General features: G+C 41.7%; 1 protein-coding gene across 1 annotated transcript in view; it reads left to right on the top strand.

Annotated features, from left to right (window-relative positions):
- The window catches only part of LOC120535492 (CBY1-interacting BAR domain-containing protein 2-like), a 36,530-nt gene that overhangs the window by 19,073 nt on the left and 1,636 nt on the right, over window positions 1–15,821 (top strand). The window contains exon 8 of the mRNA XM_039763380.1: window positions 2,276–2,389. Coding sequence (XP_039619314.1) covers window positions 2,276–2,389 — 114 coding nt within the window. The remainder of the gene's footprint in view (window positions 1–2,275; window positions 2,390–15,821) is intronic.

Here is a 15,821-nt window from a genome sequence, read left to right as displayed (position 1 = left end):
CCATGATGGCTCCCCCGGGACGTATGCATCCGAGGCGTCCCGGCCGGGCATGGGACCCGGCTGTCCGTCACAACATATATACATACATATATATCTACATATATACACACACATATACATACATACACACACATATATACACACAAATACATATATATATATACATACACACACACATATATAAACATATACATACATATCTACATATATACACACACAGCTATTTCGTATCAGTGCAATACGCTGTTTGTTAAAATGGTTGACTCCCGCTCTTACGTGCAATAACAAATCAAATCATTCAGTTGTCTTTGCTCAGATGTCATTTTAGAGCTGGACGCCTGGCATCTTTTTTTGGCCACAGGTTCGTTTATGTTTGGTGTGAGGTTCTGTGTTGTGGAGATTCTCAGGATGGATTGAAGGTGCTCATCAGTGAGGCGACTCCTGTGTGCTGTTTTGTTAGTCTTTATCACTGAGAAGAGCTTCTCACACAGATATGTGCTACCAAACATGCACAAGGTTCAAGCCGCATGTAGACGGACTTTTTTTGTTCTTCAAAGTCACCAATGCGCCGTGCAAACTCAGTGCGAATAACTCTAAGCCATGCGCTGCATTATGGGATCTGTAGTTTATTGTGTTACCAGCGCTTCATATACCCGGGCTTTAATAACAATAATACAGTATATAAAATGATCTCGGGCGGATATAATTACACGCCGGGCGGATGTGGCCCGCCCTTGAGTTTGACACATATGGACTAAATAGAACTTGAAAAGATATATTTTTTCAAATGTGATCGCGCAATTCAGATAGAGTTGACGCGCACTACAGCCTGCATGCCTCAATGAGTCATCCTCCCCTCGCTCTTACTTTTTTACCGTTCATCTAATGAATACACTGAGTATGGCTTTACCAAAACAATCATTGATGGCGAATAAAGTATCCATTATTCGAGTATGTAGAGCGGGATATATATATACATATATATACACCGCGTATCGCAGCGGAGAAGTAGTGTGTTAAAAAAGGTAGAAAAAGAAAAGGGAACATTTTAAAAATAACGTAACATGACTGTCAATATACAGTATTTGTTTTGTGAGTGTTACTGAGTGTTGCTGTCATCAAGGATTTGATTATCATTATTTCTTTCAATCAGGTTCGTATTTGTAGGATGTGTTGTGTTCAAGTTACATTCCGTGTTTGTCAATCGTTGTAAAGATGACAGGTTTCATTCATCGATTCGTTTCTTACTGCATCAATAAACAGCTCGTCTTCTTCTTTATCTGAGACCTGACACACTGCATGCACGGTTTTTTACTGTCTTCCTTTAGCGGGACATTGACTTTTTCCACCGTGTGCTTTGTTTCCACAGTAGCTGCATTTATGAATATGCTTATCAGACGCTTCATATTTTTTGCTGCCTTTTCAATTGTGTAATTCAGTTTTGTTCAGCTCTTTGGAACTGTTGCTTTTTATCTGTGCACTGCGTCAGTTCACGTGAGCCACTCGGTGTACTTGCATCGAAGGTTCCCAGCTGTGCTGGTGCCATCTCATGCTATGTCCATAGCTTTATTTAATGTTACCTTAGTCCTGGCACTTAAAACTTTCTCTCGCAGTTTCGCTGAGTTTGTGCCAAACACCACCCTGACCATCTCATCTTCCTCTCCATAAGCACAGTCGTTCACCCGTGAATATTTACCCGTGGCAGTTTGCTATTGGATTGCCGCTGATGGACGGCCTTATATGGGCAGGCACTAAATTACAAACGCCAGCGGCAGCCTGTCTATGAACTTAATTTAAAGTGTAGGTTTACATCGTGCTTTGTTTCAAGTAGCAGAACTCATCAATATGGTTGTATATGTCACTCGCTCGCTTCTTATTGTTTCGCTGCCTTCTCAATTATATAATGCATGTTTTCTTGAGCGCTTTTTTGAGGTCTTCCTGGTTTTCTATGTACTGCGTGATTACGTGGGAGGCATGATGATGTCACACGAAACTCCCTGACCATTACGCGTAGAATTTCGATATAAAACCTGCCCAACTTTTGTAAGGAAGCTGTAAGGAATGAACCTGCCAAATTTCAGCCTTCCACCCACACGGGAAATTGGAGAATTAGTGACGAGTGAGTGAGTGAGTGAGTGAGTGAGTGAGGGCTTTGCCTTTTATTAGTATAGATTATTATATTGTGATGGAAAATGTAATATAATGCTAATTAGATGTGAGTCGTTTTAAACAGTGATATAATTTTAATTGATAAATATATTCCACCTTCTTCCAGGTGTACAAGTCAAGGATACATATTGATGATGGCAGTCTTACTGATCAAACGTCAGACCTTGACAAAACAGGCCCAGCAGGACTTACTCTGCAGAACCCAAACTCGACACTTCAGGTCAGTTGCTTTTTAAATTGCTTGTACAAATCGGTCACTGACGTGGTTAATTCCTTATAGGTGAGAGGAACCTCTTAACCGTTAAACAACATATAGTACTGTCTGTACTGTATAAGTAGCATTGTATGTGCAGTCTGCATGTTCCACTTGTGTACTCTGGCTTTCTCTCACATCAGAAAGGTAGACATGTTAGGCTTCTTGATATTCCTAAATTGACTTGGCTTGGACAGTAATGGTGGGGCAGTGTTGGTGAGTGATGCACTCATACCTTTGCACGTTTGCTCCCAGCATTGTATCTGATGCAGCTGGGTTAAGGTCATGTAACCATGTCATGGGGAAAAAAAAGTCATGAAACAGATGACTGCATTTAAGGACCAAGAAAAAAAGTTTGAAAAATTTTGATGGTGGATTCCTCATCAGGTGCACATCTGGAATAAAATATGTGATAAACAGATGAGAAGAAGTGGGGAAGGAAACAAAAGGAACAAAACCAGAGATGAAAAGGGTAGATGGCTATAGGCCATATGAGTGGGATTAAAAGGCTTTTTGGCTGTTTCTGAGATGAAATGATGTGAAAAAGAAGTGTAAAAATAACCTTAGCTTCCTCTGTTTTTCTTTGTTTCGTGTCTTTAAATCCTTCTGAATTGGTCAGAGTGGCTCAGATCAAAAGAAGTGAGATGTATTTCAATAGACAGTTGATTCTGTAGTTGTCAGGACACATTTTAAAGGAAATTGTTCACATACAGCGGATTCAGAAAGCATTCAGACTCCTACACTTTTTTCACTTTTTCAAAGTTGCAGCCTTATGTGAAAAACATTTAAATACATTTTTTTCTCTCATCAAACAACACTCCATACACTACAATGATACAGCAAAAACAGAATTTTAGAATAACTTACAAATGTATTTCCTGCCTTACGCCCTGTGTTGGCTGGGATTGGCTCTAGCAGACCCCCGTAACCCTGTAGTTAGGATGTAGCGGGTTGGATAATGGATGGAAGGATTACATTTATTTATTTGGCTGACACCTTTATCCAACATTGACTTACAACTTTTGAGGTACATCTCTTTTGGTTTTCTAGACAGGTGAAGTGACTTGCTCAGGGTCACATAGTGTCAGTGGTGGGATTTGAACCCCCAACTTCAGGGTTTGAAGTCGAAAGCCTTAACCACCACATCACACTGCCTGCCTGTATTCCAAAAAAAAAAACTGAAATCTCATATTGACACACGTATTAGACCCCTTGCTATGACATTTGAAATTTGTCTCAGGTACGTCCCAGTTTAAAATGTTTCTACGCCTCTTTCAGAGTCCACTTGTGGTCAATTCAATTGTTTGGACTTGATTATTAAAGGGACACAGCTGTCTGTAGAAGGTCCCGCAATTGACCATGAGGTCAAAGGAATTGCCTACAGTGCTTAGAAACAGAATTGTTGTTGAGGCACAGATCAATTGAAGACTAGAAAAAGATTTCTTCATCATTGAAGGTTCCCAAGGGCACAGCGACTTCCATAATTCTTAAATGGAGTAAGTTTTGGAACAACCACACCTCTTCCTAAAGGTGAGCTGCCAGGCCAAACTGAGCAATCAGGGAAGAGGAGCCATAGTAGGAGATGTGACCAAAAACCTAATGGTCACTCTGGCTACGCTCTAGAGAACATGTGTGGAGATAGGACAAATATGCAGAATGACAACTGTCACTGCAACAGTCTGCTAATATGGGTCTTTAGGGCAGAGCGGCCACCTCCGTAAAGGTCATCCACCTGAAGCTAAGCATGTTTGGGCCTGGCCAGTATTGGGATGGAAGACCATCTAGGAAAACCTTGATTTGCAACTGGAAGAGATGTTGGTGAGGCCAGCAGGTGGTGCTTACCCTGTAATCTGTATGAAGACCTCAATGCCCCTCTGCAATAATAAGACACTGTGCTGTAAAAATGGTGCCATCCTTTAGATGAGATCTGAAACTGAGGCCCTGACTCTCTGTGGTCATCAAATATCCCTGGGCGTCCTTTGTAAAGAGCAGGGTGTACCCCAATGTCCAGGCCAAATTGCCCTCTGTGGCCTAGTCATTCTGACCTGCTAACTATCCCATGTCTCTAATTGGCCATCTCTCTCTCACCACTTCACCACCTAACAGCTAATGTGTGCTGAGGGTACTGGCCTAAAAATGGCTGTCATCGCATCCATGTGGATGCTTCACATTAGTAGTAGTTGAAGTGACTTTGAAAGCGCTTTGAGTAGTGAGAAAAGTACTATATAAATATAATTTATTATTATTATTAACACAGTTTACCAAAACAGTCTTAAAGACTATGAGAAACAAGACTCTCTGGTCAGATGAAAGCAACATTGAACTGTTTGGCCTCAGTTCTAAGCATTATACTGGTATCATGCTGACATACCACTTTCTGGACTTTAACAAATTATTAGTTATTGTATTTGTCTGGGGCGGCACGGTGGCACAGTGGTAGTGCTGCTGCCTCATAGTTAGGAGATCCGGGTTTGCTTCCCTGCTCCTCCCTGCGTGGAGTTTGCATGTTCTCCCCGTGTCTGCGTGGGTTTCCTCCGGGCGCTCCGGTTTCCTCCCACAGTCCAAAGACATGCAGGTTAGGAGGATTGGCGATTCTAAATTGTGTGTTTGTGTGTGTGTCCTGCGGTGGGTTGGCACCCTGCCCGGGATTGGTTCCTGCCCTGTGTTGGCTGGGATTGGCTCCAGCAGACCCCCGTGACCCTGTGTTTGGATTCAGCGGGTTGGAAAATGGATGGATGGATGGATGTATTTGTCTGTAAGGCATTTCTAAAATTAGTCAGACGTCTTCTGGCCATTGATTAAGATACAAGGATTTTTGAGGGGGAAATTGATCCGCATTCACAATGCACTCTGGTTATTTTTTGGCCCATTGCTTGCATGTAATGATTAAACCTCACAGACACACACGTAGGACTGATGGTTTTGCTGCCCCGGACTTGCTGAAACATACAAAGGCCCATGTGAAGTGAGCTTCTCATAAGGCTACAGAAAAAATAGAATAGAATAGAATAGAATAAAATGAATTATTATTAGTAGTAGTGGTGGTAAGCACTAGAAACAAGTTCAAATGAGACAAAGACAAATCTAAGTCAGTAGTTCCCAAACCCAGCCCACTGTAGCTGCTGGTTTTTGTTGCAACCAACTTTGATTTTTAATTCAACTTGGGGTTCACTAAAAGGGGGCTGTTATTTCCCAGGTTCTGTATTTTGGGGTCATTGTAGAAATTTCAAAGCTACGTTGGGTACATTTTTATTAAAATGTACTAAGCAGTTAGATGGGAATAATGTAGTTTTTTTTATTTTTTAACAATATTTTCAATTTGCTTTTTCATGTGTTTTGATTATTTGTAATCCATTATTGACTAATCAGTGAGTCTGACCAGTCGCAGCCTTTCACCGTTCAGAGTTGTTCACCTGGGTGTCTGCTCTGCTTGGTTTCTTAGGATACAATGAAAGGAGCAAACTACTCAGGAATAGGGCAAAACAATAGGAAAACAACAAAAGAAAGTTAAGTAATTAAGGCTATAGGCAAAAATAGAAATATTTCTTAATGTGTTATAAATGTAAAAAACGTACTGCTGTGCTTTTATGAATATAGAATAAGAGAAAAGAAGAATAAGACCAGCTAACTAAACAGCCTCCATTATTATCACTTATTGTAATTGTGGTTGGAACAAAAACCTGCAGCAACAGGGAGTTCCCAGGACCGAGTTTAGAAATCACTGATGTACCTTCAACCAGAAAATAATAGAAGACCCCTTTTACATTTGCATTTATCTGTTGAAGTCAACTAGTTTCACGCAGACCTTGGACTCGTCTGCTGGCCGGTTCTGTGTGATCGCACACAGACGTAAGCAGCATCAGCAGGCTTGTCTGGTAATCTGCACATCACACACTACTATTCTGCTGTTTTCTTTCTTTCCAGTGTGTTTGTTGGTTTGGACTCCTCGTAAACTGAGACTCTGGTGCCACCAAGTGACTGAACTCACTCCATACACGTGGTAAAGCGTCTTGGACAGGAAAAACAAATCCCAGTTCAGAATTCCTCTTCCTATATTTGATTTTATATAAATGCATTTCAAATATCTATAGTAGCTGCGTCATAATTAAGGCAACAATTACAAAAAGAAATCCCTGCTTTTGGTTTAAAGCTATGAACATACCTGACAAACCCAAGTTGTTTTGACTGTAAAACTTTTAAATACGTTAAAGAAAACTGCCTAGCAAGTTAACAGCTTCACTGGTGCGTCCACTCCGAGCTACTTAAGTTGAATGAATTCATTCTAACATCCCTGGACCCTCATCATTACAGACCACCTACAGGCTCACTTTTCTTCTCCGTCTCCTGCTCTCGTCTCTTTTATCAGGTCTACAGTTATTCCCTTTTTACAAGGATCATTAAGAATGGTGGAACAGATGCCTGGATTAGAGGGCTCCAGTGTGGATCCTGGAGGGCTGCAGCGGCTGCAGGTTTTCATTCATTTCATTGGTGGTCAGTTTCGATTGCTAATGGGACAGACGTCTCTTAACTTTATTTGAATTGACTTGCTTGTCAAGATTCAAAGCCCTTCAGTGTCTCACCAACAGTATTGAGGCACAATGAAAGCCAGCAGCTGAGCAGCTAAGTCAGGGCTCTCACTGATCCAACCAATTTTTCAAGTTCTGATATCTTCGAACGTAAAACAGATCCATTATTTAATTCTATGGCTAGTTTGTGCTCACATTCTGCCGTCACAGACTTTTGCAAAAGTGGATCAGGATTAAGCAGGCTTGCAACATGGTATGGGTTGGTTAAGATTCTTTCTTGAGAGCACCGTTAAGATGTTTTATGAACCAGAGCAGATCAGTATTTCTCAAACATTTCTGGTCATCTCAAGTGTTTGGCTGATGAATTAAATCAAAAAGATAAAGAAATAATGAATTGTTCGTGATCTTAAAAAAGCAATTCAGTTAAGGAAGCAGCACCATTTAGGTGGACATGAAAATCTGAAGTCACTGTGGCCCCCACCAAGAACCGGAGTCTGGTACCCCCATCGTGGTGGCCATTGTTTATCTCCCACCCCTCTTAATGCTTGGTAGAGCTGATTGCACATTTACTGTTTGTGAATGTTTCACACTTTGCTTTGGTGATGCTGGAGTAGCCGCTGGTGTCCATGAGATGTGCCGACTGAGGCTTCTCTCACATTTTCTTTCTTTTGTATTGTGTGGTTTTGCTTGCCACTACAGGACCATGGGTAGATTTTTTGCAGATTATTTTTTTTTTCTTTTCTCATTCTCATTTTTGATACTGCATAGGAGCCAAGCTGTGCGTGTGAGTGGGTGAGTGTTTGGAGCACTGCATGAGAATTTGTCAGAGCGGTGGAAAGAGGAGGCACAATGGGGGGACACTGGAGACTTAGAGAAGCGTGAAAGTTAGCAGATATTGGAGCACTTGAATTTATTGGAATACTTTGTAAAGAGATTGAAATGATGTGGCTCATGGGAAACTAATTTGATTTCTTTTTTCTTAACTTTATTTCATCATAATAATTAGTTGTCAAAGTGACAGAATTCTTTGAATTTCTGGAAGGACAGAGCCGCACTAAAGAACGGTAAGACTTGGTTGACATGTGTTTTAGAGCAGCAGTGTGTAGTGACATGAGACCAAACTGAGACGTCAGGCAAACTGGGAAGGGCCACTCCGTCCAGTGAAAAGGCCCAAACACAAGCGAGGCCTTAAACAGCTTCAAAGTAATTTGAATACCCGCTGGGACTTAACAAGACACCCAAAATGTAAAAAACATTACCATAATAAGCTGCTGAAGTGGAAAGACATACAGTGCATTCAAAGTTTACAGACCCTTCACTTTCTGCACGCTTTATTGTGTTGTAGATTTAATTTTAAATAGGTAAATTTGCCATTTTGCTCATCAAGCTACACTCTGTAACCCATAATGAGAAAGCAATAACATGTTTTCAAGAAGGTTTGCAAATTTACTACAAATCGGAAGCTAAAATCTCTCATTCATGAAAGTATTCAGGCTTTTAATTCAGTACTTTGGAGAAACCCCTTTCTGGCAGCAAGTGCAGCTTTGTGTCTCCATGTGTTAGTTTCTACAAACTTTCCATGCCTTCATTTGGGCAGTTTACCCCATTCTGCCTGGCAGATCCTCTCATTAGATTGGACGGGAGGCATCTGTAAACTGCCATCATGCGCTCTCTCCACAGATGTTCTGTGTGGTTTATGTCTGGGCCCTGGCTGGGCTACATAAAGATGGCCAGACACTTGTCCCAAAGTCACTCCAGCAGCTGTCTTGGCTGTATGCTTCGAGTCATTGTCATCTTGAAAAGTGAACTGTCATGGTAGTCTGGTGCGAGATTACTTCAAGGACTTCCCTGTATTTGACTACATTCTCCCTTCCTTCATGTCTGACCAGTCTGTGTGTCCCTACCGTTGAGAAGAACCCCATAACATGATGCTGCCACCATCGTGCCTCTTCAAAGGGATGGTGTTAGGCAGTTGATGAGCACAGTTCTACCTACCTTGGGTAAAAGTTCAGTTGACCAGAGAATCTTTTATTTCTCCTGAATGGCTTTGCTCTAGCCATTGTACCATAAATGCCTGCTTCATGGAGTACCGCTGTGATGGTCACCCTTTGGAGAGGTTCTCCCATCTCAGTAAAAGACAGCTGAAGCTGTGTTTGAGTTACTTAGTTTCACCATAAAGGAAACTCTAAGAAGAGTCCTGTTAGTTCCAAACCTCTTTAATTTCTTAATTATTGAAGCCACTGTGCTCCTGAGAATGCTCAAAGCTTCAGAAATGGTTTTGTTGTTCATGCCCTGATCTGTGCCTTACCACAGTTTGATTGTGGAACTCTATGGAGAGTTCCTTGGACTTCTTGGCTTGGTTTTTGTCCTGAAATACAGCGTGAATTGTGGGCCTTGATATACACAGGCATGTGCCTTTCTTAATGATGTCTAGTCAGTTCAGTTTGCCACTTGTGGACTCCAGTCAAGTTCTAGAAACATCTGAAGAGCAATTCAAGCAAATGGGATGCACCTGACCACAATTCGGAGTGCCATAGCAAAAGGGTCTGAATACTTATAAAAACGAGAGATTTCAGGTTTTGAGTTTAATACATTTTCAAATCTTTCTGAAAATATGCTTTATTAATAAAAATGTATTTATAAATATGGATTACTGAGTGTAGACTGATGGGCATAAATGGCCAATTTATCCATTTGAGATTAAATCCTCAACACAATAAAGCATGCAGAAAGTGAAGGGGTCAGAATATTTCCTGAATCTGCTGTACACGTTTACACCACTGATTAAAGAACTGAGCAGTGGATTTTCCATTCTGGTATTAATGGCGCAGGCAAAATGAGTTGTCATCTTTACATTCAAAATGACAACAGGAGTAGAAGAAAACCTTAAAGGCCTACATGAAGGACATTTTCATTTACAATACAATTTATTTTTGTATAGCCCAAAATCACACAAGAAGTGCCACAATGGGCTTTAACAGGCCCTGCCTCTTGACAGCCCTCCAGCTTTGACTCTCTAAGAAGACAAGGAAAAACTCCCAAAAAAACCCTTGTAGGGAAAAAAGGAAGAAGCCTTGGGAAAGGCAGTTCAAAGAGAGACCCCTTTCCAGGTAGGTTGGGCGTGCAGTGGGTGTCAAAAAGAAGGGGGTCAATAGAATACAATACAGGGGGTCCTTGGGTTACGACACTGTTCTGTTCCTACAACAGTGATGTAACCCGAATTTTGGTGTAAGTCGAAACACATTCTAGCCTAAGTCATTTATCCTAACACATTTGCAAAATCATAATCACAAATAAGCCACAGAAAAAGGAAAAGGACATAAATATACTGTACTGTAGTAACAGAAAAAAATAGTGTAAAAAAAAAATTCCTTTTATTCCTTCTGATCTCTTTACAATGACTAATTTCACTTCCATCGTGATGGATTTCGTTTTCTTCAAAGCACTACCATCTGAAGACTTTCGTTTAGGAGCCAGGCGAAAAAGTCGCCAAACAAAGCAACACAAACGGAACATTTTCTCTGTGTGCAACCAAATGAGTTCGCCCACGTAGTCTATAAGTATGACGCTAATGCATAAGCTGAAACACTCGCATCTCAATTTTTTTAAGATTTTATGGGAGTGAGCGTTGTAAACTCGAAATGTCGTATGTCGTGACATTGTAACCCAAGGACCCCCTGTACACAGAACAGAACACAAGTAATCCTCAATGCAATATAATAGCTCCATATAAATATTACAAGTACAGAGCAGAATTCAACAGTAGATGATATCACATATCACAATACGATTTGGATTTGCTTAGAGTCCTGGAGACCTTAGCCATCAAGCTTCCTCCCCCTATTGGCCATTCCACAGCTGAGTCACTGCTGGGCCAGCCAATCTGGTGAAAGAACCCCTCTACCTGATGATTCCTGTGATCCTCCATCACAGATGACTTTACCTTAGGCAGGCAAAACAACTTGGCAGGTGGGCCGTGGCACCAAGTGCCACATTTGAGTACTGAGATTCTAGTTCTACTGTGAGGTTATACAAGTAGAACAGAGCAGGGCTGCCAGTTAAAGGAGTGTAAAAAAGAACTACAAAGGTTTCTGGGGCCTTTTCAAACCGAAGGAGTTCATCCCGCCAGCAGGGGGTCTGTCTAAAGCAGATGGGCTCTGTTGTACAGGGAAGGCAAGTCAAGTTGATTTATTTTTGTAGGCATGTGTGTTAAGAGTCCACCAGCCTGCAACAGAAAGCTACAAATATGGAGCTGTGGAGTTAAGAATGTGCTACAGACGCTCAGACACAGACAGGGGTGCAAAGAAACCACTTGACCATAATAGCAAAAAGGGCGGGTTATACATAATGCATATAAAAAGGGAGCACCCAGACGTTAGCATAACTAGCATGAATACCGTCATGATAAGATAAGCCACATGACTTATATCTGAAATAAAAAGACAACAGTAGGCATATGGCATTATTGGAACTAACCGTGCAGCATAAGTGTGGTTAGAAGGTTGCAACAGCCATTAACACAGCCTGCGGGCAGAGCTGAGCGACATGCAGGGGGCAAAGCAGCAAGGAGACTGCAGCAAGACTACCAGGGAAAGCCATTGGCGACACTCACTGTGTGCCTCTTTATCTTCTAAAACTGTATTTTACCGTGTTCATAGCAATTACTTATGAACGCTTTGAAATCACTTCAGTCTCACCGTTATGAGAAAACTTCCACATATGATATATCATTCAACTCGTCTTGATGTCTAGTTGTGCAAAATATCGAGATTTTTGGGGTTTCTCGTTGTTTTTAGTCCTCTAGACTTCTTTAGGCATGTTTTGGTCTACATTTTATGCAGAAAATGACACCCTTTTGATAAAGAGTAAATCAATAGGTGTCTTTTGAACAAAAAAATGATCAGAAGGACTTGAAGTTGTGCAGGCCACATGAACTGACCCCAGGGATTTACCCCCTAATGGAATAAGAGGGGTCAAACTTACTCCTTTTCACAAAACTTAGGGATTGGAAATATACTGTAAATATGCCAAGGTCAGGGTCTGTTTATTCTCACATGTACTCTTCTTTACAGACTCAATAATCAACATTAAACATCAGGTGTAGAGTGAAAGTGCAAGGCAGACCACGAGACTATAGCAGAAGGTGGTCTTCGATTGCCACTGCAACGATAGATAGAATTGTATGTATGTATGTACAGATAGGTCCATAAATATTTGGACAGAGACAACTTTTTTTAAATTTTGGTTCTGTACATTACCACAATGAATTTTAAATGAAACAACTCAGATGCAGTTGAAGTGCAGACTTTCAGCTTTAATTCATTGGGTTGAACAAAAAGGCAACTAAAACATTTGTTTAATACAATTCCTTTATTTCAGGGGCTCAAAAGTAATTGGACAAATTAAATAACTGGAAATAAAATGTTCATTTCTAATACATGGTTGAAAACCCTTTGCTGGCAATGACAGCCTGAAGTCTTGAACTCATGGACATCACCAGATGCTGGGTTTCCTCCTTTTAATGCTCTGCCAGGCCTTTACTGCAGTGGCTTTCAGTTGCTGTTTGTTTGTGGGCCTTTCTGTCTGAAGTTTAGTCTTCAACAAGTGAAATGCATGCTCAGTTGGGTTAAGATCAGGTGACTGACTTGGCCATTCAAGAATTTTCCACTTCTTTGCTTTAATAAACTCCTGGGTTGCTTTGGCAGTATGTTTTGGGTCATTGTCCATCTGTATCATGAAATGCCGCCCAATCAATTTGACTGCATTTAGCTGGATTTGAGCAGACAGTATGTCTCTGAACACCTCAGAATTCATTCGGCTGCTTCTGTCCTGTGTCACATCATCAATAAACACTAGTGTCCCAGTGCCACTGGCAGCCATGCACGCCCAAGCCATCACACTGCCTCCACCGTGTTTTACAGATGATGTGGTATGCTTTGGATAATGAGCTGTTCCACGCCTCCATACTTTTTCTTGCCATCATTCTGGTAGAGGTTGATCTTGGTTTCATCTGTCCAAAGAATGTTTTTCCAGAACTGTGCTGGCTTTTTTAGATGTTCTTTAGCAAAGTCCAATCTAGCCTTTCTATTCTTGAGGCTTATTTGTGGCTTGCACCTTGCAGTGCACCCTCTGTATTTACTTTCATGCAGTCTTCTCTTTATGGTAGACTTGGATATCGATACGCCTACCCCTGGAAAGTCTGTTGTGAAGGGGTTTCTCTTCACCATGGAAATGATTCTGCGATCACCCAGTACTGTTGTCTTCCGTGAACGTCCAGGTCTTTTTGCGTTGCTGAGTTCACCAGTGCTTGCTTTCTTTCTCAGGATGTACCAAACTATAGATTTTGCCACTCGTAATATTGTAGCAATTTCTCAGATGGGTTTTTTCTGTTTTTGCAGCTTAAGGATGGCTTCTTTCACCTGCATGGAGAGCTCCTTTGACCGCATGTTGTCTGTTCACAGCAAAATCTTCCACACACAAGCACCACACCTCAAATCAACTCCAGGCCTTTTATCTGCTTAATTGATAAGGACATATCGACGGACTTACCCACACCTGCCCATGAAATAGCCTTCGAGTCAATTGTCCAATTACTTTTGAGCCCCTGAAATGAAGGGATTGTGTTAAAAAAATGCTTTAGTTGTCTCACATTTTTATGCAATGTTTTTGTTCAATCCACTGAATTAGAGCTGAAAGTCTGCACTTCAACTGCATCTGAGTTGTTTAATTTAAAGTTCATTGTGGTAATGTACAGAACAAAAATTAGAAAAAAGTTGTCTCTGTCCAAATATTTGTGGACCTAACTGTGTATGTATGTATGTATGTATGTATGTATTTATTACATTTTGAGTGTTTTACAGAAGATCACAGATCGCTAAATAAATTATACTCAAAGTAGTACTAGGGTGTTGTACCGTGTTAGCCATTATGACTGTAGAGAAAAGCCAAGCAAAATGACATCTTTTATTGGCTAACTTTTTAGTTAGCTAATAAAAGGTGTCATTTTGCATGGCTTTTCTGTACTGCTCAAAAGAATTAAAGGAACACTTTTTAATCAGAGTATAGCATAAAGTCAATGAAACTTATGGGATATTAATCTGGTCAGTTAAGTAGCAGAGGGGGTTGTTAATCAGTTTCAGCTGCTGTGGTGTTAATGAAATTAACAACAGATGCACTAGAGGGGCAACAATGAGATGACCCCCAAAACAGGAATGGTTTAACAGGTGGAGGCCACTGACATTTTTCCCTCCTCATCTTTTCTGACTGTTTTATCACTAGTTTTGCATTTGGCTACAATCAGTGTCACTACTGGTAGTATGAGGCGATACCTGGACCCTACAGAGGTTGCACAGGTAGTCCAGCTTCTCCATAATGGCACATCAATACGTGTCATTGCCAGAAGGTTTGTTGTGTCTCCCAGCACAGTCTCAAGGGCATGGAGGAGATTCCAGGAAGCAGGCAGTTACTCTAGGAGAGCTGGACATGGCCATATAATGTCCTTAATCCATCAGCAGGACCAATATCTGCTACTTTGGGCAAGGCAGAACAGGACAAAATGACCTCCAGCAGGCCACTGGTGTGACTGTCTCTGACCAAACAATCAGAAACAGTCTTCGTGAGGGTGGCCTGAGGGTCCGACATCCTCTAGGGGGCCTTGTGCTCACTACCCGGCACCGTGGAGCTTGATTGCCATTTGCCATAGAATGCCAGAATTGGCAGGTCCACCACTGGTGCCCTGTGCTTTTCACAGATGAGAGCAGGTTCACCCTGAGCACATGTGACAGACGTGAAAGGGTCTGGAGAAGCCATGGAGAATGTTATGCTTCCTGTAACATCGTTCAGCATGACCGGGTTGGTGGTGGGTCAGTGATAGTCTGGGGAGTTATATCCATGGAGGGACCACAGGCCTCTACAGGCTAGACAATGGCACCTTGAGTGCCATTAGGTATCAGGAAGAAATTCTTGGACCCATTGTCAGACCCTATGCTGGTACAGTGGGTCCTGGGTTCCTCCTGGTGCACAACAATACTTGGCCTCGTGGTGAGAGCATGCAGGCAGTTCCTGGAGGATGAAGGAATTGATACCATTGACTGGTTCCCATGCTCGCCTGACCTAAATGCAATAGAACACCTCTGGGACATTATGTTTCAGTCCATCCCACGCCGCCAGGGTGCACCTCAGACTGTCCAGGAGCTCAGTGATGTCCTGGTCCAGATCTGGGAGGAGATCCCCAGGACACCATCCGTCATCAAATCAGGCATGTCTACAAGCACATGGGGGCCATACAAACTACTGAGTATGATTTTGAGTTGCTGCAATGGAATTTTGGCACAATGGGCTGGCCTGCCGTATCATTTTTTTACTTTAATTTTCAGGGTGTCTTTGAATTCAGCCCTCTGTAGGTTGATAATTCTCATTTCCATCAAACGATGTGGTATCCTTTCGTTCCTAACACATTACCATACCAGTCCATATCAGTACAGATATCCAGCAAGATTTTTTTCCCCCATTGAGATCTGATGTGTTTTCAAAGTGTTCCTTTAATTAGCCTGTTTATTCTGTGGGCCTCTCTTGAAGTGATGTTACCAGCACAGCACACCACAGAGTAGAAGATCACACTGGCCATCAGAGAGTTATAGAAGCTGTCCCTACTCACATTAAAGGAACACAGTCTCCTAAGAAAAAAGACCCTGCTCTGTCCGTTCTTCTACAGTCCCATTGTCTCGTGAGGACAGTCCAACCTGTCACTGAGGTGGACTTTTTGTGCAGATTTGGAGGGTGTTAGTCGTAATAAGCCATGCTGAACAGAGATGGGGGTGCTGAATAGCTGAAGGTCCGTCTTTGCCAAGGCTTTGCTGTAGTATTGTTTTTAA

The sequence above is a fragment of the Polypterus senegalus genome, chromosome 9, assembly GCF_016835505.1.
Source record: "Polypterus senegalus isolate Bchr_013 chromosome 9, ASM1683550v1, whole genome shotgun sequence".
NCBI lineage: Eukaryota > Metazoa > Chordata > Cladistia > Polypteriformes > Polypteridae > Polypterus > Polypterus senegalus.
The sequence above is the reverse complement of the archived record's forward strand: the minus strand, read 5'-3'. Positions and strand labels throughout refer to the sequence as shown.